We start from the raw sequence: 26,353 nt of genomic DNA on the forward strand, positions 1-26,353 counted from the left end.
GCCGGGGCGGGAAACGGTGGTTGTGCGGGGCCAGCCCAGGATGATTGTCCTGGGGCAGCTTCCGCAGAGTGTCCAGTGCTCACGGGCACAGCCCAGACCCTGCTCGGCTGGTCCGTCAGGTGTCTGGCAGGAGGCCGGGCTGTGAGAGGACACTGCTGCGTGCCCTCATGCTTCACACTCGCAGTGTTTAGCTCTGTACTGGTGCGTACTGGTGTTTTGACCTGCTGGTCACGTTCTTGGCGTGTGCTGGAGAGAAACCTTGGAAGAAGACCTAAACCTTCCGGCATTATCCTCAGGAGATCACCTTTCTTCATGGAAGGCTGTTCTGAGGCCAGCTCTGTCACTGAAGTGTCCACTGTATGTCCCTGCCTGCGGTCACAGGACTGCCACGCAGCAGGACAGTGACCAACCTGCCAGAGCACTTAGGCCTTGCACCAGCACAACGGATGAGAAGGAGAGTGTGGGAGCGGAAAGAGAACAGCTCTGGAAGACCAAGCGCTGCTGCTCCCTGTCAGTGCTGATGTGCTGGGATTGTTCCCCTTCACCCAATTATCCAGGTGAAACTTCAGCCTCCTTTACTATAATAAAAAGTGAGCTTCCGATGAAATTTAATGAGATTTCATTTATTAACTACTTGTTAACCTATGAACTAAGAGTACGCTCTTCTGCTTTACAGTAACGGTATTTTTAAAAGGCATTCTTTCCCAGCCAATTTGAGCTCTGACTGAAGGACAGGGATGTAAATGTTGGCCTTCGCAGCCACGATAACCATTGGGCTTTCCTTGTTCTCTCTTGTGTCTCTGTATCAATTGAAAATAGCACAAAATAATCTTCTCATTCCTTACTATTAAGCAAGCTTTGTTGCATGGGGAAGATTTGTTTATTTGTCAGTCTGGTGCAAGGCTGATAATGAAGTGCAGAGTTTGTTGGGTGTTTTTTAAAAAACAATCCCTGAGGTCCTGAGTAAATATCCAGCTGAGCTGACATTGATACTGTAAATTGGCTAATTGAAGAAAGAAACTTCTAAAACCAAAAAAAGATGCAAGGATGATGCCAAAGCTAATCTGGATTTCATATGTACAGGGGAGGGTGAGGGCAGCAAGATGAGCTGACGTTGTTTCCTTACAGTAAAAGAATAGACAGGGTGAACGAGGGCCTGCTGCTGCGCTTTCTAAGATTAGAAGCAGACAGGACTGAGGTACTTTATGGCTCCTTTGCCTCCATCTTCAGCACAAAGGTCTCCTGGGACACTGTTCCTGAAGGCAGGAGTCTGGAGACCACCTAGGAGTGGATGGGGCTCAGTTCAGGGGTTACCTGATCAAAATCAGACACCTTTACAGAATAGGAGATGGGTCATTTGACCGGCTCCCTGAACACAAGTATCGCTGTGCTGTGGCACCTGAGATTGCCAGGAACACCCACCTCTTGGTTCGGAGGAGTGTGATTGCTCTTGAGGTGTCCTGGACTGTCTCCTCACTCAGCTGGGGCTTCAAGCACCCCCTTTTCTGACATATTGTGTCTGCATCAGGGGATGCTCCAGATCCATAAGAATTGAAGGCTGCTGATATCACCTCTTCTGGAAAGGGGCAGAAGGGAGAGGGGGGAAGGAAACAGAAGAAATGCTGCTTTATTGCTATTTATTACTGAAATGCTCTCTGTTTGGCTCTTCCTGAAATCTCTCTAATCATTCACTGGGGAGAGTTACTGGCTGTGTGCTGTGAACAAGCCAGGGCTTGATGCGGCTGTGCTGCACGGAAGGATTTCCCTGAGACACCAGAGACAAAAGGAAAGTAAACAGAAGCTGCTCTGCCCTCGACCCAGGCTGCAGGAGGGGCGTTGCCGCTGCGCATGAACAGTCTGTGAACAGTGCCCTGCAGCCAATCACCATAGTGGGGGGGGATGAGTGACTGTGAGTGTAACCAATTGTAGCCTGCACTTGCCGCATGGCCTTTTGGTATAGAGTATATAAGGCTTGGAAAAACGTGGTCTCGGGGACATTGATATTCAGTGTTGTTTAAGAGTTCATTAAAGAGTACGGATGGTAAATTCACATTGAATTAGACTCCTTACTCTCGCCCGGCCCGCCCGTTCGATCAAAGAGCTTATGCCGGCGTCTGGATTTGTCGAATTTACTACCAGTACAATTCACACCAGGCTTGAAGCCTTTAGGAAAATGCTGCAGAGAGCCTTGGCTTGTAAGGGCGTGTTGGATGTTAATGAGCCGTCTGCTGCCACGTTCCCAAACTGCAGATCCTGAAACAATGAACAAACCTCCAGCAAAGTAAAAGGCAGAAGCGAACTCAAATTTCTGAAGGTGCTTGGGATCCCACAAAGCGGGGATCACTGACACAGCTCTGGAGGAAACAACCAGTCCGTGTCCCTGGAGGCTGGTGAAGCAAAAGCCTGCAGACACTGGTCACAGGTGGTAAAGGTGATGTGGAGGTGGTTCTGATGCCATGTCAGCCCTTCATGTGTGTTTATCATCAGGATGGCCGAGCTCTGACCCCCAGGGCCTGGCAAAGGAGACCTTTTCTCTCAAATGTTTCTCAAGACTCTGCCTGTGGTCGCTGCGAGGGTATTTGTGTTTGCGATTGGGTTCGGTGCCAAGTGCTGTGGTTTTCTGAGGATTTGGCAATGCCTGTGAGGTCCCCAAAGCCCATCCAGCTTCTTTCATAGGCCTGGCAGTGGTCCTCAATCACCTAAGCTGTCCCAGTGCCAAACTTGTTTGAATCCTCAATTTGGATCCGTGCCCCAGCACTGAAATGCACACCCCAAAATAAAAAAGAGAAGACAATCTATTCCACATTAGCATGACCAGCCCATGCTCCTCAGGTGTTCTTCTTGCCTCTAACACACTTACTGCTACGCATAGACCACTCTCTTCCTGCACTCCCATGTCTCTCACTGACCTTTCACTCTTGTCTTCCAGTAACGGGCCAACACTCCAGGAGGTTCATGCTTCCTCCAGGCTCACGGATGTTTCCTGAGATCCATCCCAGCGTGGGGAGTGTAAGAGAGGAGCAGAGCAGGGTCACCTCATTGGGCATGACTGAGCACAGCCGCCTCCAGCAGCAGCCATTTTGCATCTCCCAGGTACAGCCATGCCCACAAAATGAAAATATCACTGCCATCTATGATTAGCCCAAGAGAGGCCTTTCTTCCTTCCGTATTCCCAAGAAAATCTTCCTCTTATTCCTCCTCTACTTGCGGACATCAACTGCTTTCCATTTCTGGGCTCAGACATTCACTAAATGGAAGGATTCACTAAAGCCATCAGCCATCCCATTACTTCTCCCTGACACGCCCCAACCCTCTCCCTGAGTGCTTGTCTTTTTATGACCATCTGTGCAGCAAGAGTAGTCACAGGAAAGCACCAAATACATAAAAACTGGTGCCGAGCAAAGTGCTGTACAGACCTGATGAGTCGCCTCTGTGGCTGTGTCCTTCCTGGAAGGTGTCTGTCCCGAGAAGGGGATCCAGCTTCTGCCATGAGAGGCACATGAGAGTGTCCATGCGCCTGGGCAGGAAAAGGGTGGCTTTTGCCAGACTACCCTTCATCTGAACCACTTAGATATCTACTTCTGGATGGAGACAGGGCAGCAGGGGTTTTTTAGTTTATTGGTGGGTTTGGTTTTTTGTTTTGGTTTTTGTTTGTTTGTTTGTTTGTTTGGTTTGGTTTTTTGTGTGTGTGTGGGGGTTCTGGTTTTGTTTTGTTTTGTTTTCTTTTGTATTGTTTTGTTTCGTTTTGTTTTTGTAGACGCAAAAATGTGTCTGTATCTGAGTAGCTGGCGAATGTTTTTCAAGAAGGACTCCTCGTAGACATTATTTGATTGAAATAATTGTATTTATTTTTCAGAGTAGACTAGATTCCCTTTTTAGGAAGCATTATTATTTTTTTTTTTTCTTCACATTACTTCCTTTGAGAGATGGTGTGAATTTTGGGTTGTCCTGTGCAGGGACAGGAGTTGGACTCGATGATCCATTTCCTCTTGTCCTATCACTTGCTATCACTTGGGAGAAGAGACCGACACCCTTCCTGCTACAACCTCCTTTCAGGCAGTTGCAAACAGCAATAAGGTCTCCCCTGAGCCTCCTGTTCTCCAGGCTGAACAGCCCCAGCTCCCTCAGCCGCTCCCATCACACTTGTGCTCCAGCCCCTCACCAGCTTCGTCGCCTCCTCTGCACTCTCTACTCCCTCAGTGTCCTTCTGATGAGGAGAGGCCCAAAACTGAACACAGGATTCAAGGTGGGGCCTCACCAGTGCCTGGTACAGAGACACAATCACTTCTCTAGTCCTGCTGGCCACACTATTCCTGATACAAGCCAGGATGCTGGTGGCCTTTTTGGCCACCTGGGCACACGCTGGCTCATGTTCAGCCACTGTCACCAACACAGCCAGGTCCTCTTCCTTTCCAGCCACTCTCCCCTGAGCCTGGAGCGTTCATGGGGTTGTTGTGACCCAAGTGCAGGGCCCGGCAATTTGGCCTTGTTAAACCTCACACGGTTGGCCTCAGCCCAACCATCCAGCTGGTCCAGATCCCTCTGTATAGCCATCCAACCCTCCCGCAGATCAACACTCCCACCCAACTTGGTGTCATCTGCAGACTTACTGAGGGTGCACTCAATCCCCTCATCCAGATCATTGATAAAGAGATTAAACAGAGCCGGCCCCAGTACTGAGCCCTGGGGAACAAGGTGGATGGATGATGGCAGAGCGGTGGATGTGGTCTACCTTGACTTCAGTAAAGCCTTTGACACAGTCCCTCACAGCATCCTCACACCTAAATTGAGGAGGTGTGGTCTAGACAATAGAGTAGTGAGGTGGGTTGCAAACTGGCTTAAAGAGAGAAGCCAGGGAGTGGTGGTCAATGGTGCGGAGTCCAGTTGGAGGCCAGTATCTAGTGGAGTGCCTCAGGGGTCAGTACTGGGGCCAATATTATTCAATATATTCATTAATGATTTAGACGAAGGAATTGAGTGTACTATCGGCAAGTTTGCTGATGACACTAAGCTGGGAGGAGTGGCTGACACGCCAGAAGGCTGTGCTGCCATCCAGCAGGACCTGGACAGGCTGGAGAGTTGGGCGGGGGATAACCTGATGGAATTTAACAAGGGAAAGTGTAGAGTCCTGCATCTGGGCAGGAACAATCCCAAGTTCCAGTATAGGTTGGGGCATGACCTATTAGAGAGCAGTGGAGGGGAAAGGGACCTGGGGGTCCTGGTGGACAACAGGATGACCATGAGCCAGCACTGTGCCCTTGTGGCCAGGAAGGCTAATGGCATCCTGGGGTGTATTACAAGGGGGGTGGTCAGTAGATCGAGAGAGGTCCTCCTTCCCCTCTACTCCGCCCTGGTGAGACCCCATCTGGAATATTGTGTCCAGTTCTGGGCCCCTCAGTTCAAGAAGGACAGGGAACTGCGGGAGAGGGTCCAGCGTAGGGCAACAAAGATGATTAAGCGAGTGGAGCATCTCCCTTATGAAGAAAGGCTGAGGGAGCTGGGGCTCTTTAGTTTGGAGAAGAGGAGACTGAGGGGTGACCTTATTAATGTTTATAAATATATAAAGGGTGAGTGCCACGAGGATGGAGTCAGGCTCTTCTCAGTGGCAAACAATGATAGGACAAGGGGCAATGGGATCAAGCTGGAACACAAGAGGTTCCACTTAAATTTGAGAAAGAACTTCTTCTCAGTGAGGGTAACAGAGCACTGGAACAGGCTACCCAGGGAGGTTGTGGAGTCTCCTTCCCTGGAGACATTCAAAGCCCGCCTGGACACATTCCTGTGTGACCTCACCTAGGCGTTCCTGCTCCAGCAGGGGGATTGGACTAGATGATCTTTTGAGGTCACTTCCAATCCCAAACATACTGTGATACTGTGAACAGCCCCTCGGTGACCGGCCACCAACTGGATTTGGCTCCGTTCACCACAACTCTTTGGGCCCAGCCCTCCAGCCAATTCTTTATCCATCGCAGAGTCTACCCACCCAGCCCATGAGCTGCAGCTTCTCCAGGAGAATGCTGTGCGTTATGGTGTCAAAGGCCTTACTGAAGTCTAAGTACACAACATCCACAGCCTTTCCCTCAGCTACTACTTGGGTCATCTTCTTGTAGAGCGACATCAGGTTGGTCAAACCTTTCATAAACCCATATTGACTAGGCCTGATGATACAGTTCTCTCGTAAGCGACGAGTGATGTTACTCAAGATCTGGGTACCTGGAGCACAACTGTTCTGAGTATTAAAGACTGAGGCAAAGGCGGCATCTAGTACCTCAGCCTTTCCACCTTTTTCACCCCCTCACCACCTGGATTTCTCCTTTCGTGCTCGGCCAGCTCCAACGCTTTGTCATGTGGTTACATGGTTAGTTTATCCTCAAGCCACTGAGAGCTTCTGTAAGCGGTGAGACAGCAGACACCTTAAACAAAGTCCATCCTCTGTGCTACCCACCCTCGGAAATCCCTAGAAATCTCTACAGAGCCACCAAAGGAGCAGCTTCGCTGCTGTTCTGAGCAGCCAGCCAGCTGAACACCAGGCTCTGGGACACAGCGGAGGGCAACAGGGAGGTCCCGAGGAGAAATGAGGGCAAAGGGGGGCCTGGAGGCACCCCAAGGACACCCAGGTGCGCAGGGCTAAGCTGGCCTGTGCCTGCCAATGGGACACCCTGCCCCTCCCTGCCCAAGTGCAGGGTCACAGTGGGGCCCGTTGTGACCTCACTTGGTGACGCCCACTGCACCGCATGTGCTCAGCGCAGCTGCGGGCCCCAGCCCACACTGTCCGGCAGGACGGTGACAGGAGAGGGTGTGCGAGCACGGAGACGGCGACTGGCCCCCGAGCGCAGCCCACCTCTTTCAGAGAACTGCAGAATCGGAGACTTCTTTTGGTTGGAAGCGACCCCTGAGGTCATCGAATCCAACCATATCCCAATTCTAGCTGCCCCCGGCAGACTCCCCTCTGCCCCCGGCAGACTCGTGGCGAGGACTCCTCGAGCGCAACCCACGTCCTTCCCCGCTGCCCCCGGCAGACTCGTGGCGAGGACTCCTCGAGCACAACCCCCGTCCTTCCCCACTGCCCCCGGCAGACTCGTGGCGTTGCGCCAAAGCTTCCCCCTTCACCAGCCCAGCCTCTTTCCTCCAACCCGAAAGATGGCGGAGAAACTTCTCAGGATGGCCCTGAAGGAGGACAGGGCTCCTCAGGAGAGCAGCTCTCCAGTGGAGTCCCATGTGCTATGCCTGGCCCAGCAACTGGAGATGGGTGAGTGAGGGGCCCTGATTTTCTGGAAAGAGCGGGGGGCCAGTGAGAGTTCCCTGTTCAACGCCAGGATCACGTTTCCCTGCGCGCTGGCAGGGGCGTCCCACGGGTGGTGGGCGTGATGCTGCCTGAATGGCAGGGCTGCTCCGAGCTGGGAGCCAGCCCCAGCTCATCCTCTGCGGGCTGAAGCGAGTTCTTCACCCGCTGCACTGGGGGCTTCCCGCATCCTGCCTGGCTCCAGCATCGCAGCCCATCTGCCGGGCACCCTCCAGCACTGACACGCAGGGGAAGACTGTGCCAGGGCAAACGGCACAGGGCTGGATGGGGGGCAGAGCTCCTTCCTCTGCTCTTTCCTGCCTGCGCACCCTCCCTGTAGCCCTCCCTGCTCTCCTCCTTTCTTAGATGCCAGCTGGTTACCAGTGTACCACCTGGAACCAGAACATGTGGATGTCATCACGGCCTTTGTCAGCAGCCCGGAAAAGGTAACTGTGGCCATTTGGAAGGCGGCTGAGCTGGTGTCTGCTGACAGGGGCTCTGCTGCAGGGCTGCTGGAGGGCTCTGGCTGGGCAGAGCTGCTTCTGCCAGGTCTCCATCCGGCGCTGCACCCCCAGCGCTGCAGTGCCACTGGCCGTGTGTCCCCATCTCATGCTCCCTGTTTGTCTCTCTGTCCCCCGGCTGCCAGGACGAGGAACGGAAGCTGAAGTTCCTTAAAAGCGTGGCTATGCTCTTCAGAGCCGCAACGTACAACGGTTTGTCCCAGGGCCTAGATCTGTTCTGCCAGAGATACAAACTGGCAGAGAATATCAAGGTGAGGGGATAGGCGCTGGCTCCGGGGAAGGGGACAAGGCCCCCAGCACCAGCGCTTGTAAGGACAGCGTTGGGCGGGGCAAGGGGCTGATGGCACTGGGTGCTGGCAAGCTGCCAGCTCCAATCCTGGCTGTGCACTGCAGGTGCTGCTGGAAGAAGAGCCCAGGGACCAGCTGCACACAGCGGTGCGGCGGAGCGCCATGTTTGCCATGGCCGAGATGAGGTACCTGCCCATCCCTCCCGGGGACTCCTGCCCCAGAGCCCCGTGTCCACCTGCACGAGGCCTCCGGGCACTGCTCCCCGCACCAGTGTCCAACCGGCCTCTCTCTCTTTGCAGCTTCGTGGAGGCGGTGCTGGAGGGGAAAGAGATAGGCCTCCTCCGCACGTGCTTCTCCAGCATCTTCCTGCTTCCTCCAAAAGAAGAAATGCAGGACCTGAAACCTTTCCTGTACTTCACAGTAAGTGCTGGGTGACAAAGCAGCCCACGAGTCCTGCCTTGGTGCTGGGAGTTCAGCTCAGTGTCCCGGGGGTGAGGGGGACAGCGGGAAACACGGCCACAACTCGTTGTCTCCCTTGCAGACCATGAAAGGCATGGACACCATGCTAGTTGCAGTGGTGCTCAACTCTCCCACCTCCGGAGTCATCGAGACGATGCAGAGTATCTTCCAGGTCTGGCATGTGCAAAGAGTGGGCTTGACAAGGGCTGTTCTTCACCCTGGGGGACAGGGTGCCCACTGCTGAGTGGACAGTCCCACCCCGTGCCATGCAGAGAGCGCACTGCAGGGTGGTGCCCACCTCCCTGGGGGAACCAGGGGCTGCCCACCAGGCTCTTCCACAGCACAGTGGCCACACAGGGTGGCATCTGCCTTCCTGCCTGGCTAGAGGGCTGGCCGGGGGCATTTGTCCCAAGCCTGCCGTGGACCCCAGGGCACGAAACCACTAGAGGCTTTGCTCCAGATCAGAGGAAGCTTTAATGGACTGGGCGAGTCCCGCCCAGGACTTGAGCACTGGAGTGGTGGCTGCTCCCAGGGCTCACCAGCAGCTTCTCTCTCCCCAGATGCTCTTGACCTTCACCACCTCGGAGAGGGCATCTGTGCGGGAGAGGGCCGTGGGCAGGATGAGGGTGCTCAGCTTCCTGCTGGCCAACTACTCCTCACTAAAGGTAACGACCAGGCACACCCCGCTCTGCCAGGAGCCAGCTCTGCCCCAGTCCTGTTTCGGCTGGGGCTGCCCAAGGAGCCTGGAGGGAGCACAGGCCTGGCAGCTTTCCCCGCATGGGGCTGTTCGGCAAGACGGGTTCCGCAGGGCCATGCAAACCTCTGACCCACCTGGATCCAGCCCTGGGCACACACATGGGTTCAGGGCTTTGGCCCCAGGTGCCCTCAAGCCCTCTGCTCTTCCTCATCCCTCGCCCAGGCCGATCCCAATGAGGACAGACACGCCTCCTGTGCAGGGATGCAAATGCCAATCATTGGACAGCTGCTGGGACATCTCCTGCTACTCCTCTCATTCAAGGAAGAAGAGACCAGCCGCTTGGCTTTGGACGCTCTTTGTCTCCTCTTCCAATTCAAGTATCAGCAACGCTGTAAGAGAAGCTGTGGTGGGACGGGTTCCCCTGCACACCAACATCACCCAGTAGCTCTGCTCGTCTTCCTGACGGGTTGCCACAGACAGTTGTGCTGCTTGCCGGAGGCACCACCTTGTCACCAGCACTGCCCTTCCTCTGCTCCTGACCCCCACGCTCTCTCCCAGGCTGTTGATGGTGCCATGTAGCTCAGCTGCTCCACAGGAGCATGGGAGGCAGCCCCACGCCGCATCTTCCCGTCTCTCCCAGCTAGCCTGTATCCCTGCCCCGCGGCACTCCGGCCAGGCGAGCTGTCCCCCACGTCACCATTATTCCAGGCATCGGGGACTGAACTGTGGGGCTGCATGCAGAGCTCTAGGACCTTGGAGTTTCCAGGGCCAGAACCACTCGCACACGTACACTGGAGGCGGATCAGCCTTTCCGTGGCACCGTTCTCCACCACCTCCTCCCCTGATGGCGGGTCATAACCTCCCTCCTCGGCCATTCCAAGATCAAAGCTTTTTCCAGTATTGGGGAAGCTGCTGCATCTTGTCGACTCTTCTGTGTTTGCCCTGCTCTTTAGGGGCGACACTGACAGAGGAGAATACACAGCTCCAAGGGGACTTGGAAGCCGAGACCACCTCCTTGCGCACTTCGCCCAGCGCCACTCACATTATCGAGGTAACGAGCTCCCCCCTTGCTGGCACTCTTGGCCGTGGCATCAGCAGGGGAATGGTGAGAGCGAAGGCGTCCACAATCAGCGGGCTGGCGTGGCCTCCCTGTCCCTGCTGAGAGGCTTCCTGCTGTCCCTGAGCAGGGACGATGCGAGGGCTGCGCTCCAGTGTCCCAGCAGCAGCCCCCGTCCTCCCGGCCACCAGCAAGCCCTGGCTGGCAGCAGGGTCCACACCTTGTGCCCATGACCCCAACCCTCCTCCCTCACCCTGGGCCCTCTCTTCTCATCCTCCCCAGCAGTCACTGCTGCCCCTGCTGCCAGCGTTGCTGCGGGCACTGCCGCCAGCACTGCCGGGTGCCTCTGCAGGGCTGCTGGCACTGCCCAGCTAAGCAGCAGCTTCAGGGCCCTCAGTGTGACATGGCTGCGCTGCCTGCCTTCCTCCCTTAGTCCTTTGCGGAGTACCTCCAGCCTTCTGAGAGGTCAGACCTTGTCCGGGTGTTCATCGAGGCAACGACCGACTCCAGCACCTTTGACAAGGAGGCGGCCAGAAGTGTGCTGGACATGGCCAAGGGAAACCCGGACTTGTGGCTGGTGGATGTAAGTGGCCTACAGCCTGTTGCTGGATTGCCCCGCCCTTCAGCCCTGTCAGACCTTGTTCCTCCCTCCATCCCTCTCTTCCTCCCAAACCCCGGTGTCTCGGGCACCTGAAGCCACCTCAAGGCGGCACAGAGGGATGGCAAGGGCAGCTGAGGAAATGGCCGCACTCCAGTGGCTGCGCCATCCTCACCTGTGTCCCCTCCAGGTGCCAAAGATCACGAGCTGCATCCACAAAACCCTGGGATGCATCAAGACAGTCCCAGCCCGGCAGAGCGTGGAGTCCCTAATGGTCCCCATGGCTGACAAATGCCCTCAGGAGGTGGTGACAACACTGCTGCAGGTCGCTCCAGGAGGAGACAGGTACTGTCCCCAAACGCCACGAGGGCTTGTTCCCTGTGGGGAGAGGGGCCTGGAGACGCTCTGGCTGCCAGAGCCAAGGAATCCTGCAGAACACACACGAGGAGCAGGACCCTCCATCCCACCATGCGTTCCAGCCCAGGGGGTCAGCCAGGCCCACAGCAGGCAAAGCTGAACAAGCAAGCCTGAGCACACCCCATGCTCCTGCCCAGCCCACAGGGAGCACCAGCTCAGCCCTCTGCTGCTGCCCAGGGCATCCCAACCATCCTGCAGGGCTGAGCGCGGCCACGCTGCTGTGGCCAAGGCTGCCCTGCTGACAGAGCGCTCTGGCTTGCAGCACTGCCCTGGCACTGTGGGAGGTGATGTTCTCCGTGCCCCAGACTGTGCGGAGCATTTTGAGGGAGCTGCTCAGCCAGCTCTGGGACCTGAAGAGCAGGCTCTTCTGCACACACCTGGAGGACTACTGCCTCGTTCGCTTGGCTGTGAGTTACCGGAAAAAGCCCCCGCTGCCCTGTGCCTGGGCTGCGCTGGGAACCAGGAGCTGCACGCTGCCAGGAGCCCCAGCAGCTCTGCCGGTCGCTCACTGCCGCCCTGCCTTCAGATGCTGGCCAGCAGAGATCTGGGAGACAGGACGTTTGCTGCAACCTACCTAGACTTCAGGTTCCTGAAGGAAGAAAGGCCAGCCATGCTCTCCCTGGTGCTCAGGGGCATCATGACACTGTCAGAGACAGTCGAGATGGTGAGTAAGGGCGTCGCCAAGGGGAACCGTGTTGGCAGCCGAGGGTCGGGGCAGGGGGTGAGGGCTTGGCCTTGGCTGGCAGTCAGGCAACGGGGTGACTGCTCCAAAGGCCCTCCCTTCCATGGTGGGGCCTGCTGGCTGCCTGGGGCGCTTTCCAGGCATGGACCTGGTCCCAAAAGGGAAACACTTTTCTTCACACAGGCAAGAAAAATGAAGATCATCCTGCCAGACCTCATGAGGGTTCTGCTGTTTGGCTATAAGGCTGCCACCACGAAGGCTCTGCTGGTCTTCAGAACCGTCATGGCTCAGCTGGAGAGGAAGGAGGCCAGCCACGTCGCTGTGCAGATGGCAGAATTCCTCCTGCCCCTCTTGGATGACGTAAGGCTGATGTGGAAGCCCGAGCCCCACGGGTGGGCCCTGGGCTCTTGTGGGATGGCTTCCGTGTTCTGCAGCCCAGCACAGCTCCTCCCCAAGAGCTGCTCCCGCAGCTCTTCCCACCATGGCTGCCGAAGCTGGTGGGGGATGCTGGGTGGCTGGGAGGGCACTTGGAGGAACAGGCACTCCCAGAACAAGTCTCTTGAGTGGCCTTTCACGGACCCAGGGCAGCAGATCTGGCCCACATCTCCAGCGTGCAGAATGCCGCCCTGGAGCATCTCCCCTCACATCAGCCATGCTGGGGCTTCTGCTCACCATGGGCAGAGAGCTGCTGGTGCTCCAGCTCTACTGTGCTTCTCCCTCCCAGGAGCTGAGCCAGCTGAGAGAGAGCTCCATCAGCCTCTTCAGAGACCTGATGAAGATGGCGGTGGGGAACGACAAGAGGGAGATGAAGAACGTGGTGCGACTCGGCCTGCTCCCTCTCTTCTTCCGGATGAGTGACCAAACGCAGAGCGTGGCCAAGGTACAGGTTTCAAAGCTCAGCACTGATGCGGGGAAGAGAGCCCTGGACGTTTGGGCCAGGGCATGTCCCAGCTCCCTAAGGGCAGAATCAGCCCAGGACCAAAGTCCAGAGGAGGGAGACACAAGGTCTCCTGCTCCAGACCGTGGTGCCATCTCCCAGCTTCTGCTGTTCCGCAGGCTGCTGGGGAAGCCCTTCTTGCTGCCGCAGAGCTCCTCAAGTGGAAACCGCTCAAGCACCTAGTGCGGACACAGCAGACATGGCAGATTGGAGAGAGCTTGGTGAGGACAACCCCCAAGGCTCAGGGCCCAGGCGGGACGAGGGCCACCCTACACGTCTGGGCTGTAGGCTCTGCACATGTGCCTCGCCTGCCCTGCTGCAGCCTGGACCTGCACCCTTGTGCCCTGTCCTCAAGAGCAGAGCCCCCAGGAGCTCTTGTCTCTGCCCCGCTGCCCTCCCCATACCCAGCGGGAGGGAGAGCTCTCAGCAACCCTGGGCACCTTGACCTGTGTCTCTCTTTCAGCCTCAGCCCCACAGGGCTCCTGGCTGGGACATAGGAATGGCCGGGGCGGGAAGGGGAATGGCTGGGTCTGGGAGCAGGGACTGGTCCAGCCAACTGGGAATGGACAGTGACGTGCCCATCCCCTTGTGCTCTCTCCAGCTGAAGCAGGACAGCAGCAGAGCTCAAGAATTCTTGATTCAGAGCCTGTCGTACCTGAAGGATGCTCAGGCCAGCTTGCGAGAGGCGGCCGTGAGGTTCATCGGTGGGTCACAGCCCCATGGGTCCCTCTCTTGGCAGCCTGGCCCCAGTCCTCGCCGCTGCCCTGGCAGCAAGGAGCAGCCCTGTGGCTGCCAGAGCCCCAGCTGCCCCGTGCAGGGCGTTGGCTTCCCTCTCCCAGTCCTGCCCATGCAGGTGGCCATGGTTCCCGCCTTGCTCAGTCCCACCAGCTTGGCCCCTGCTCTTCCCTGGGGCCAGCCCTGATGAGGGGAGGGAGCAGGGGCTGACGGAACTCTGTGCCCAGGGCTCGCTGCACGGCACCTGACGAATCCAAGCCAGAGGAAGCTGGCGGAGATCTGCAGCGGTGAGTAGGGAGCATGGTCGAGAGGGAATGCCTGGGGGTCTCTGCAGACGTGGGAGGTCATCTCAACTCTGCTTCTTTCCCTTGCAGCCCTTCAGACCTTGGCAGAAGACAGCGAGCCCTCCATCCGCTCCCTGGTAGTGCAGACTGTCATCATCATCCTGAGCTCTCCGAGGGAGCAGCCAAGGCCGCGATGGACCCTGCGAGCCCTGTGCTGCCGCTGATGCTGAGGCGTGCGGAGGAGCAGCTCTTCTCAGGAGAGTGGCCGGATTTTAATAAAGCGCCCTTCGTGAAGCTGGGTTTGACATCTGCCTTTTCCGCGGACCCCAGAACGCCTCTGAGTGCACTGGCACTTTTGAGAGCACAACCCAGAATCACAGGCAAGGGTGATGGAGCAGACAGAAGCACTGGCAATGAGCCTGTCCAAGGCAGCGGAGATGAAGCTCACTGGGCCCACGGGGTTTGTTCCTCGAGTCACACCTGGAAATAGCAGGCTTCTCTCAGGTGTCCACGTCTGAGCTGGCCTCACGGACTCCTTATGCACCCAGGGATGCTCAGAGACAGAGTCTGCCCCTTTTACACACAGAGGCAGGAGTCACAGTGTCTCTCTCACCTGCTGTTGCCACTCCCAGCCCTGCAGTGTGTCACCCTGCCCGCACTCATCTCCGATGTCCCACGTCACGAGGAATGAACACGGGGACCGCAGTCCAAGGAAGCACAACCCCGTACTGCGTTCAGGTGGTTTCCCCCTAACGTGAAGTGACCTCGAGACACCGTCTGTCCCACAGGCCTTCAGGGAACCCCAAGGAACAGCTGATGACATTTGTGGTCTCTCGGGTTCGGCTCATCCCACCTCCCGTACATGATGTGCAGGCTTGCATCTCATCTGTGCCATGCAAACATGGCCTGCTCGTGCTCATGCTCATGCTCATTCACCATCCTTCCTCAGAGGGACAAAGGGCCTCTCCAAGCTGCGCTGAGAGGCCGGGGCTGGAAACGGTGGTTGTGCGGGGCCAGCCCAGGATGATTGTCCTGGGGCAGCTTCCGCAGAGTGTCCAGTGCTCACGGGCACAGCCCAGACCCTGCTCGGCTGGTCCGTCAGGTGTCTGGCAGGAGGCCGGGCTGTGAGAGGACACTGCTGCGTGCCCTCATGCTTCACACTCGCAGTGTTTAGCTCTGTACTGGTGCGTACTCGTGTTTTGACCTGCTGGTCACTTTCTTGGCGTGTGCTGGAGAGGAACCTTGGAAGAAGACCTAAACCTTCCGGCATTATCCTCAGGAGATCACCTTTCTTCATGGAAGGCTGTTCTGAGGCCAGCTCTGTCACTGAAGTGTCCACTGTATGTCCCTGCCTGCGGTCACAGCACTGCCACGCAGCAGGACAGTGACCAACCTGCCAGAGCACTTAGGCCTTGCACCAGCACAACGGATGAGAAGGAGAGTGTGGGAGCGGAAAGAGAACAGCTCTGGAAGACCAAGCGCTGCTGCTCCCTGTCAGTGCTGATGTGCTGGGATTGTTCCCCTTCACCCAATTATCCAGGTGAAACTTCAGCCTCCTTTACTATAATAAAAAGTGAGCTTCCGATGAAATTTAATGAGATTTCATTTATTAACTACTTGTTAACCTATGAACTAAGAGTACGCTCTTCTGCTTTGCAGTAACGGTATTTTTAAAAGGCATTCTTTCCCAGCCAATTTGAGCTCTGACTGAAGGACAGGGATGTAAATGTTGGCCTTCGCAGCCACGATAACCATTGGGCTTTCCTTGTTCTCTCTTGTGTCTCTGTATCAATTGAAAATAGCACAAAATAATCTTCTCATTCCTTACTATTAGGCAAGCTTTGTTGCATGGGGAAGATTTGTTTATTTGTCAGTCTGGTGCAAGGCTGATAATGAAGTGCAGAGTTTGTTGGGTGTTTTTTAAAAAACAATCCCTGAGGTCCTGAGTAAATATCCAGCTGAGCTGACATTGATACTGTAAATTGGCTAATTGAAGAAAGAAACTTCTAAAACCAAAAAAAGATGCAAGGATGATGCCAAAGCTAATCTGGATTTCATATGTACAGGGGAGGGTGAGGGCAGCAAGATGAGCTGACGTTGTTTCCTTACAGTAAAAGAATAGACAGGGTGAACGAGGGCCTGCTGCTGCGCTTTCTAAGATTAGAAGCAGACAGGACTGAGGTACTTTATGGCTCCTTTGCCTCCGTCTTCAGCACAAAGGTCTCCTGGGACACTGTTCCTGAAGGCAGGAGTCTGGAGACCACCTAGGAGTGGATGGGGCTCAGTTCAGGGGTTACCTGATCAAAATCAGACACCTTTACAGAATAGGAGATGGGTCATTTGACCGGCTCCCTGAACACAAGTATCACTGTGCTGTGGCACCTGAGATTGCCAGGAACACCCACCTCTTGGTTCGGAGGAGTGTGATTGCTCTTGAGGTGTCCTGGACTGTCTCCTCACTCAGCTGGGGCTTCAAGCACCCCCTTTTCTGACATATTGTGTCTGCATCAGGGGATGCTCCAGATCCATAAGAATTGAAGGCTGCTGATATCACCTCTTCTGGAAAGGGGCAGAAGGGAGAGGGGGGAAGGAAACAGAAGAAATGCTGCTTTATTGCTATTTATTACTGAAATGCTCTCTGTTTGGCTCTTCCTGAAATCTCTCTAATCATTCACTGGGGAGAGTTACTGGCTGTGTGCTGTGAACAAGCCAGGGCTTGATGCGGCTGTGCTACACGGAAGGATTTCCCTGAGACACCAGAGACAAAAGGAAAGTAAACAGAAGCTGCTCTGCCCTCGACCCAGGCTGCAGGAGGGGCGTTGCCGCTGCGCATGAACAGTCTGTGAACAGTGCCCTGCAGCCAATCACCATAGTGGGGGGGGATGAGTGACTGTGAGTGTAACCAATTGTAGCCTGCACTTGCCGCATGGCCTTTTGGTATAGAGTATATAAGGCTTGGAAAAACGTGGTCTCGGGGACATTGGTATTCAGTGTTGTTTAAGAGTTCATTAAAGAGTACGGATGGTAAATTCACATTGAATTAGACTCCTTACTCTCGCCCGGCACGCCCGTTCGATCAAAGAGCTTATGCCGGCGTCTGGATTCGTCGAATTTACTACCAGTACAATTCACACCAGGCTTGAAGCCTTTAGGAAAATGCTGCAGAGAGCCTTGGCTTGTAAGGGCGTGTTGGATGTTAATGAGCCGTCTGCTGCCACGTTCCCAAACTGCAGATCCTGAAACAATGAACAAACCTCCAGCAAAGTAAAAGGCAGAAGCGAACTCAAATTTCTGAAGGTGCTTGGGATCCCACAAAGCGGGGATCACTGACACAGCTCTGGAGGAAACAACCAGTCCGTGTCCCTGGAGGCTGGTGAAGCAAAAGCCTGCAGACACTGGTCACAGGTGGTAAAGGTGATGTGGAGGTGGTTCTGATGCCATGTCAGCCCTTCATGTGTGTTTATCATCAGAATGGCCGAGCTCTGACCCCCAGGGCCTGGCAAAGGAGACCTTTTCTCTCAAATGTTTCTCAAGGCTCTGCCTGTGGTCGCTGCGTGGGTATTTGTGTTTGCGATTGGGTTCGGTGCCAAGTGCTGTGGTTTTCTGAGGATTTGGCAATGCCTGTGAGGTCCCCAAAGCCCATCCAGCTTCTTTCATAGGCCTGGCAGTGGTCCTCAATCACCTAAGCTGTCCCAGTGCCAAACTTGTTTGAATCCTCAATTTGGATCCGTGCCCCAGCACTGAAATGCACACCCCAAAATAAAAAAGAGAAGACAATCTATTCCACATTAGCATGACCAGCCCATGCTCCTCAGGTGTTCTTCTTGCCTCTAACACACTTACTGCTACGCATAGACCACTCTCTTCCTGCACTCCCATGTCTCTCACTGACCTTTCACTCTTGTCTTCCAGTAACGGGCCAACACTCCAGGAGGTTCATGCTTCCTCCAGGCTCACGGATGTTTCCTGAGATCCATCCCAGCGTGGGGAGTGTAAGAGAGGAGCAGAGCAGGGTCACTTCATTGGGCATGACTGAGCACAGCCGCCTCCAGCAGCAGCCATTTTGCATCTCCCAGGTACAGCCATGCCCACAAAATGAAAATATCACTGCCATCTATGATTAGCCCAAGAGAGGCCTTTCTTCCTTCCGTATTCCCAAGAAAATCTTCCTCTTATTCCTCCTCTACTTGCGGACATCAACTGCTTTCCATTTCTGGGCTCAGACATTCACTAAATGGAAGGATTCACTAAAGCCATCAGCCATCCCATTACTTCTCCCTGACACGCCCCAACCCTCTCCCTGAGTGCTTCTCTTTTTATGACCATCTGTGCAGCAAGAGTAGTCACAGGAAAGCACCAAATACATAAAAACTGGTGCCGAGCAAAGTGCTGTACAGACCTGATGAGTCGCCTCTGTGGCTGTGTCCTTCCTGGAAGGTGTCTGTCCCGAGAAGGGGATCCAGCTTCTGCCAGGAGAGGCGCATGAGAGTGTCCATGCGCCTGGGCAGGAAAAGGGTGGCTTTTGCCAGACTACCCTTCATCTGAACCACTTAGATATCTACTTCTGGATGGAGACAGGGCAGCAGGGGTTTTTTAGTTTATTGGTGGGTTTGGTTTTTTGTTTTGGTTTTTGTTTGTTTGTTTGTTTGTTTGTTTTGGTTTTTTGTGCATGTGTGGGGGTTCTGGTTTTGTTTTGTTTTCTTTTGTATTGTTTTGTTTCATTTTGTTTTTGTAGACGCAAAAATGTGTCTGTATCTGAGTAGCTGGCGAATGTTTTTCAAGAAGGACTCCTCATAGACATTATTTGATTGAAATAATTGTATTTATTTTTCAGAGTAGACTAGATTCCCTTTTTAGGAAGCATTATTATTTTTTTTTTGTCTTCACATTACTTCCTTTGAGAGATGGTGTGAATTTTGGGGTTGTCCTGTGCAGGGACAGGAGTTGGACTCGATGATCCATTTCCTCTTGTCCTATCACTTGCTATCACTTGGGAGAAGAGACCGACACCCTTCCTGCTACAACCTCCTTTCAGGCAGTTGCAAACAGCAATAAGGTCTCCCCTGAGCCTCCTGTTCTCCAGGCTGAACAGCCCCAGCTCCCTCAGCCGCTCCCATCACACTTGTGCTCCAGCCCCTCACCAGCTTCGTCGCCTCCTCTGCACTCTCTACTCCCTCAGTGTCCTTCTGATGAGGAGAGGCCCAAAACTGAACACAGGATTCAAGGTGGGGCCTCACCAGTGCCTGGTACAGTGACACAATCACTTCTCTAGTCCTGCTGGCCACACTATTCCTGATACAAGCCAGGATGCTGGTGGCCTTTTTGGCCACCCGGGCACACGCAGGCTCATGTTCTGCCACCGTCACCAACACACCCAGGTCCTCTTCATTTCCAGCCACTCTCCCCTGAGCCTGGAGCGTTCATGGGGTTGTTGTGACCCAAGTGCAGGGCCCGGCACTTGGCCTTGTTAAACCTCACACGGTTGGCCTCAGCCCAACCATCCAGCTGGTCCAGATCCCTCTGTATAGCCATCCAACCCTCCCGCAGATCAACACTCCCACCCAACTTGGTGTCATCTGCAGACCTACTGAGGGTGCACTCAATCCCCTCATCCAGATCATTGATAAAGAGATTAAACAGAACCGGCCCCAGTACTGAGCCCTGGGGAACAACCCCTCCTGACCGGCCACCAACTGGATTTGGCTCCGTTCACCACAACTCTTTGGGCCCAGCCCTCCAGCCAATTCTTTATCCATCGCAGAGTCTACCCACCCAGCCCATGAGCTGCAGCTTCTCCAGGAGAATGCTGTGCGTTATGGTGTCAAAGGCCTTACTGAAGTCTAAGTACACAACATCCACAGCCTTTCCCTCAGCTACTACTTGGGTCATCTTCTTGTAGAGTGACATCAGGTTGGTCAAACCTTTCATAAACCCATATTGACTAGGCCTGATGATACAGTTCTCTTGTAAGCGACGAGTGATGTTACTCAAGATCTGGGTACCTGGAGCACAACTGTTCTGAGTATTAAAGACTGAGGCAAAGGCGGCATCTAGTACCTCAGCCTTTCCACCTTTTTCACCCCCTCACCACCTGGATTTCTCCTTTCGTGCTCGGCCAGCTCCAACGCTTTGTCACGTGGTTACATGGTTAGTTTATCCTCAAGCCACTGAGAGCTTCTGTAAGCGGTGAGACAGCAGACACCTTAAACAAAGTCCATCCTCTGTGCTACCCACCCTCAGAAATCCCTAGAAATCTCTACAGAGCCACCAAAGGAGCAGCTTCGCTGCTGTTCTGAGCAGCCAGCCAGCGGAACACCAGGCTCTGGGACACAGCGGAGGGCAACAGGGAGGTCCCGAGGAGAAATGAGGGCAAAGGGGGGCCTGGAGGCACCCCAAGGACACCCAGGTGCGCAGGGCTAAGCTGGCCTGTGCCTGCCAATGGGACACCCTGCCCCTCCCTGCCCAAGTGCAGGGTCACAGTGGGGCCCGTTGTGACCTCACTTGGTGACGCCCACTGCACCGCATGTGCTCAGCGCAGCTGCGGGCCCCAGCCCACACTGTCCAGCAGGACGGTGACAGGAGAGGGTGTGCGAGCACGGAGACGGCGACTGGCCCCCGAGCGCAGCCCACCTCTTTCAGAGAACTGGAGAATCGGAGACTTCTTTTGGTTGGAAGCGACCCCTGAGGTCATCGAATCCAACCATATCCCAATTCTAGCTGCCCCCGGCAGACTCCCCTCTGCCCCCGGCAGACTCGTGGCGAGGACTCCTCGAGCACAACCCCCGTCCTTCCCCACTGCCCCCGGCAGACTCGTGGCGTTGCGCCAAAGCTTCCCCCTTCACCAGCCCAGCCTCTTTCCTCCAACCCGAAAGATGGCGGAGAAACTTCTCAGGATGGCCCTGAAGGAGGACAGGGCTCCTCAGGAGAGCAGCTCTCCAGTGGAGTCCCATGTGCTATGCCTGGCCCAGCAACTGGAGATGGGTGAGTGAGGGGCCCTGATTTTCTGGAAAGAGCGGGGGGCCAGTGAGAGCTCCCTGTTCAACGCCAGGATCACGTTTCCCTGCGCGCTGGCAGGGGCGTCCCACGGGTGGTGGGCGTGATGCTGCCTGAATGGCAGGGCTGCTCCGAGCTGGGAGCCAGCCCCAGCTCATCCTCTGCGGGCTGAAGCGAGTTCTTCACCCGCTGCACTGGGGGCTTCCCGCATCCTGCCTGGCTCCAGCATCGCAGCCCATCTGCCGGGCACCCTCCAGCACTGACACGCAGGGGAAGACTGTGCCAGGGCAAACGGCACAGGGCTGGATGGGGGGCAGAGCTCCTTCCTCTGCTCTTTCCTGCCTGCGCACCCTCCCTGTAGCCCTCCCTGCTCTCCTCCTTTCTTAGATGCCAGCTGGTTACCAGTGTACCACCTGGAACCAGAACATGTGGATGTCATCACGGCCTTTGTCAGCAGCCCGGAAAAGGTAACTGTGGCCATTTGGAAGGCGGCTGAGCTGGTGTCTGCTGACAGGGGCTCTGCTGCAGGGCTGCTGGAGGGCGCTGGCTGGGCAGAGCTGCTTCTGCCAGGTCTCCATCCGGCGCTGCACCCCCAGCGCTGCAGTGCCACTGGCCGTGTGTCCCCATCTCATGCTCCCTGTTTGTCTCTCTGTCCCCCGGCTGCCAGGACGAGGAACGGAAGCTGAAGTTCCTTAAAAGCGTGGCTATGCTCTTCAGAGCCGCAACGTACAACGGTTTGTCCCAGGGCCTAGATCTGTTCTGCCAGAGATACAAACTGGCAGAGAATATCAAGGTGAGGGGATAGGCGCTGGCTCCGGGGAAGGGGACAAGGCCCCCAGCACCAGCGCTTGTAAGGACAGCGTTGGGCGGGGCAAGGGGCTGATGGCACTGGGTGCTGGCAAGCTGCCAGCTCCAATCCTGGCTGTGCACTGCAGGTGCTGCTGGAAGAAGAGCCCAGGGACCAGCTGCACACAGCGGTGCGGCGGAGCGCCATGTTTGCCATGGCCGAGATGAGGTACCTGCCCATCCCTCCCGGGGACTCCTGCCCCAGAGCCCCGTGTCCACCTGCACGAGGCCTCCGGGCACTGCTCCCCGCACCAGTGTCCAACCGGCCTCTCTCTCTTTGCAGCTTCGTGGAGGCGGTGCTGGAGGGGAAAGAGATAGGCCTCCTCCGCACGTGCTTCTCCAGCATCTTCCTGCTTCCTCCAAAAGAAGAAATGCAGGACCTGAAACCTTTCCTGTACTTCACAGTAAGTGCTGGGTGACAAAGCAGCCCACGAGTCCTGCCTTGGTGCTGGGAGTTCAGCTCAGTGTCCCGGGGGTGAGGGGGACAGCGGGAAACACGGCCACAACTCGTTGTCTCCCTTGCAGACCATGAAAGGCATGGACACCATGCTAGTTGCAGTGGTGCTCAACTCTCCCACCTCCGGAGTCATCGAGACGATGCAGAGTATCTTCCAGGTCTGGCATGTGCAAAGAGTGGGCTTGACAAGGGCTGTTCTTCACCCTGGGGGACAGGGTGCCCACTGCTGAGTGGACAGTCCCACCCCGTGCCATGCAGAGAGCGCACTGCAGGGTGGTGCCCACCTCCCTGGGGGAACCAGGGGCTGCCCACCAGGCTCTTCCACAGCACAGTGGCCACACAGGGTGGCATCTGCCTTCCTGCCTGGCTAGAGGGCTGGCCGGGGGCATTTGTCCCAAGCCTGCCGTGGACCCCAGGGCACGAAACCACTAGAGGCTTTGCTCCAGATCAGAGGAAGCTTTAATGGACTGGGCGAGTCCCGCCCAGGACTTGAGCACTGGAGTGGTGGCTGCTCCCAGGGCTCACCAGCAGCTTCTCTCTCCCCAGATGCTCTTGACCTTCACCACCTCGGAGAGGGCATCTGTGCGGGAGAGGGCCGTGGGCAGGATGAGGGTGCTCAGCTTCCTGCTGGCCAACTACTCCTCACTAAAGGTAACGACCAGGCACACCCCGCTCTGCCAGGAGCCAGCTCTGCCCCAGTCCTGTTTCGGCTGGGGCTGCCCAAGGAGCCTGGAGGGAGCACAGGCCTGGCAGCTTTCCCCGCATGGGGCTGTTCGGCAAGACGGGTTCCGCAGGGCCATGCAAACCTCTGACCCACCTGGATCCAGCCCTGGGCACACACATGGGTTCAGGGCTTTGGCCCCAGGTGCCCTCAAGCCCTCTGCTCTTCCTCATCCCTCGTCCAGGCCGATCCCAATGAGGAGAGACACGCCTCCTGTGCAGGGATGCAAATGCCAATCATTGGACAGCTGCTGGGACATCTCCTGCTACTCCTCTCATTCAAGGAAGAAGAGACCAGCCGCTTGGCTTTGGACGCTCTTTGTCTCCTCTTCCAATTCAAGTATCAGCAACGCTGTAAGAGAAGCTGTGGTGGGACGGGTTCCCCTGCACACCAACATCACCCAGTAGCTCTGCTCGTCTTCCTGACGGGTTGCCACAGACAGTTGTGCTGCTTGCCGGAGGCACCACCTTGTCACCAGCACTGCCCTTCCTCTGCTCCTGACCCCCACGCTCTCTCCCAGGCTGTTGATGGTGCCATGTAGCTCAGCTGCTCCACAGGAGCATGGGAGGCAGCCCCACGCCGCATCTTCCCGTCTCTCCCAGCTAGCCTGTATCCCTGCCCCGCGGCACTCCGGCCAGGCGAGCTGTCCCCCACGTCACCATTATTCCAGGCATCGGGGACTGAACTGTGGGGCTGCATGCAGAGCTCTAGGACCTTGGAGTTTCCAGGGCCAGAACCACTCGCACACGTACACTGGAGGCGGGTCAGCCTTTCCGTGGCACCGTTCTCCACCACCTCCTCCCCTGATGGCGGGTCATAACCTCCCTCCTCGGCCATTCCAAGATCAAAGCTTTTTCCAGTATTGGGGAAGCTGCTGCATCTTGTCGACTCTTCTGTGTTTGCCCTGCTCTTTAGGGGCGACACTGACAGAGGAGAATACACAGCTCCAAGGGGACTTGGAAGCCGAGACCACCTCCTTGCGCACTTCGCCCAGCGCCACTCACATTATCGAGGTAACGAGCTCCCCCCTTGCTGGCACTCTTGGCCGTGGCATCAGCAGGGGAATGGTGAGAGCGAAGGCGTCCACAATCAGCGGGCTGGCGTGGCCTCCCTGTCCCTGCTGAGAGGCTTCCTGCTGTCCCTGAGCAGGGACGATGCGAGGGCTGCGCTCCAGTGTCCCAGCAGCAGCCCCCGTCCTCCCGGCCACCAGCAAGCCCTGGCTGGCAGCAGGGTCCACACCTTGTGCCCATGACCCCAACCCTCCTCCCTCACCCTGGGCCCTCTCTTCTCATCCTCCCCAGCAGTCACTGCTGCCCCTGCTGCCAGCGTTGCTGCGGGCACTGCCGCCAGCACTGCCGGGTGCCTCTGCAGGGCTGCTGGCACTGCCCAGCTAAGCAGCAGCTTCAGGGCCCTCGGTGTGACATGGCTGCGCTGCCTCCCTTCCTCCCTTAGTCCTTTGCGGAGTACCTCCAGCCTTCTGAGAGGTCAGACCTTGTCCGGGTGTTCATCGAGGCAACGACCGACTCCAGCACCTTTGACAAGGAGGCGGCCAGAAGTGTGCTGGACATGGCCAAGGGAAACCCGGACTTGTGGCTGGTGGATGTAAGTGGCCTACAGCCTGTTGCTGGATTGCCCCGCCCTTCAGCCCTGTCAGACCTTGTTCCTCCCTCCATCCCTCTCTTCCGCCCAAACCCCGGTGTCTCGGGCACCTGAAGCCACCTCAAGGCGGCACAGAGGGATGGCAAGGGCAGCTGAGGAAATGGCCGCACTCCAGTGGCTGCGCCATCCTCACCTGTGTCCCCTCCAGGTGCCAAAGATCACGAGCTGCATCCACAAAACCCTGGGATGCATCAAGACAGTCCCAGCCCGGCAGAGCGTGGAGTCCCTAATGGTCCCCATGGCTGACAAATGCCCTCAGGAGGTGGTGACAACACTGCTGCAGGTCGCTCCAGGAGGAGACAGGTACTGTCCCCACACGCCACGAGGGCTTGTTCCCTGTGGGGAGAGGGGCCTGGAGACGCTCTGGCTGCCAGAGCCAAGGAATCCTGCAGGACACACGCGAGGAGCAGGACCCTCCATCCCACCATGCGTTCCAGCCCAGGGGGTCAGCCAGGCCCACAGCAGGCAAAGCTGAACAAGCAAGCCTGAGCACACCCCGCGCTCCTGCCCAGCCCACAGGGAGCACCAGCTCAGCCCTCTGCTGCTGCCCAGGGCATCCCAACCATCCTGCAGGGCTGAGCGCGGCCACGCTGCTGTGGCCAAGGCTGCCCTGCTGACAGAGCGCTCTGGCTTGCAGCACTGCCCTGGCGCTGTGGGAGGTGATGTTCTCCGTGCCCCAGACTGTGCGGAGCATTTTGAGGGAGCTGCTCAGCCAGCTCTGGGACCTGAAGAGCAGGCTCTTCTGCACACACCTGGAGGACTACTGCCTCGTTCGCTTGGCTGTGAGTTACCGGAAAAAGCCCCCGCTGCCCTGTGCCTGGGCTGCGCTGGGAACCAGGAGCTGCACGCTGCCAGGAGCCCCAGCAGCTCTGCCGGTCGCTCACTGCCGCCCTGCCTTCAGATGCTGGCCAGCAGAGATCTGGGAGACAGGACGTTTGCTGCAACCTACCTAGACTTCAGGTTCCTGAAGGAAGAAAGGCCAGCCATGCTCTCCCTGGTGCTCAGGGGCATCATGACACTGTCAGAGACAGTCGAGATGGTGAGTAAGGGCGTCGCCAAGGGGAACCGTGTTGGCAGCCGAGGGTCGGGGCAGGGGGTGAGGGCTTGGCCTTGGCTGGCAGTCAGGCAACAGGGTGACTGCTCCAAAGGCCCTCCCTTCCATGGTGGGGCCTGCTGGCTGCCTGGGGCGCTTTCCAGGCATGGACCTGGTCCCAAAAGGGAAACACTTTTCTTCACACAGGCAAGAAAAATGAAGATCATCCTGCCAGACCTCATGAGGGTTCTGCTGTTTGGCTATAAGGCTGCCACCACGAAGGCTCTGCTGGTCTTCAGAACCGTCATGGCTCAGCTGGAGAGGAAGGAGGCCAGCCACGTCGCTGTGCAGATGGCAGAATTCCTCCTGCCCCTCTTGGATGATGTAAGGCTGATGTGGAAGCCCGAGCCCCACGGGTGGGCCCTGGGCTCTTGTGGGATGGCTTCCGTGTTCTGCAGCCCAGCACAGCTCCTCCCCGACAGCTGCTCCCGCAGCTCTTCCCACCATGGCTGCCGAAGCTGGTGGGGGATGCTGGGTGGCTGGGAGGGCACTTGGAGGAACAGGCACTCCCAGAACAAGTCTCTTGAGTGGCCTTTCACGGACCCAGGACAGCAGATCTGGCCCACATCTCCAGCGTGCAGAATGCCGCCCTGGAGCATCTCCCCTCACATCAGCCATGCTGGGGCT

At 56.7% G+C, this 26,353-nt stretch overlaps 2 protein-coding genes and 1 long non-coding RNA gene across 3 annotated transcripts; all 3 read left to right on the forward strand.

The window, feature by feature from the left end:
• The first annotated feature begins 39 nt into the window (after positions 1–39).
• LOC139826455 (uncharacterized) lies at positions 40–3,620 on the forward strand. Its single transcript, XR_011736530.1, has 3 exons — positions 40–557; positions 2,155–2,431; positions 2,930–3,620. It is a non-coding gene; the product is annotated as an uncharacterized lncRNA (long non-coding RNA).
• A 7,969-nt stretch (positions 3,621–11,589) lies between these two features.
• Positions 11,590–14,183, forward strand: LOC139826478 (maestro heat-like repeat-containing protein family member 7). Its single transcript, XM_071802407.1, has 7 exons — positions 11,590–11,726; positions 11,846–11,983; positions 12,185–12,361; positions 12,726–12,881; positions 13,058–13,159; positions 13,540–13,960; positions 14,048–14,183. Exons 1-6 carry the CDS (start codon positions 11,607–11,609, stop codon positions 13,858–13,860), a joined length of 1,014 nt encoding a protein of 337 aa, XP_071658508.1. The 5' UTR covers positions 11,590–11,606; the 3' UTR covers positions 13,861–13,960; positions 14,048–14,183.
• Positions 14,184–20,829: 6,646 nt separating this feature from the next.
• LOC139826557 (maestro heat-like repeat-containing protein family member 7) lies at positions 20,830–26,253 on the forward strand. The gene is made up of 15 exons (XM_071802690.1): positions 20,830–20,938; positions 21,338–21,417; positions 21,465–21,743; positions 21,886–21,965; positions 22,080–22,200; positions 22,322–22,411; positions 22,800–22,904; positions 23,159–23,327; positions 23,890–23,987; positions 24,427–24,576; positions 24,782–24,936; positions 25,271–25,415; positions 25,535–25,672; positions 25,874–26,050; positions 26,149–26,253. Exons 1-15 carry the CDS (start codon positions 20,830–20,832, stop codon positions 26,251–26,253), a joined length of 2,001 nt encoding a protein of 666 aa, XP_071658791.1.
• Positions 26,254–26,353: the final 100 nt, after the last annotated feature.

This window comes from Patagioenas fasciata, chromosome Z, assembly GCF_037038585.1.
Source record: "Patagioenas fasciata isolate bPatFas1 chromosome Z, bPatFas1.hap1, whole genome shotgun sequence".
NCBI lineage: Eukaryota > Metazoa > Chordata > Aves > Columbiformes > Columbidae > Patagioenas > Patagioenas fasciata.

What these genes read in the sequence shown, in the direction of transcription:
- LOC139826478 (XM_071802407.1), top strand. Translation starts at nt 11,607, where the DNA reads ATGTTCTCCGTGCCCCAGACTGTGCGGAGCATTTTGAGGGAGCTGCTC. An exon ending in ACTGCCTCGTTCGCTTGGCT is followed by an intron (nt 11,727 to 11,845) that starts GTGAGTTACCGG and finishes CCCTGCCTTCAG; the next exon opens with ATGCTGGCCAGCAGAGATCT. An exon ending in TGTCAGAGACAGTCGAGATG is followed by an intron (nt 11,984 to 12,184) that starts GTGAGTAAGGGC and finishes TTCTTCACACAG; the next exon opens with GCAAGAAAAATGAAGATCAT.
- LOC139826557 (XM_071802690.1), top strand. Translation starts at nt 20,830, where the DNA reads ATGGCGGAGAAACTTCTCAGGATGGCCCTGAAGGAGGACAGGGCTCCT. An exon ending in CCAACTACTCCTCACTAAAG is followed by an intron (nt 22,905 to 23,158) that starts GTAACGACCAGG and finishes TCCCTCGTCCAG; the next exon opens with GCCGATCCCAATGAGGAGAG. An exon ending in GCGCCACTCACATTATCGAG is followed by an intron (nt 23,988 to 24,426) that starts GTAACGAGCTCC and finishes TTCCTCCCTTAG; the next exon opens with TCCTTTGCGGAGTACCTCCA.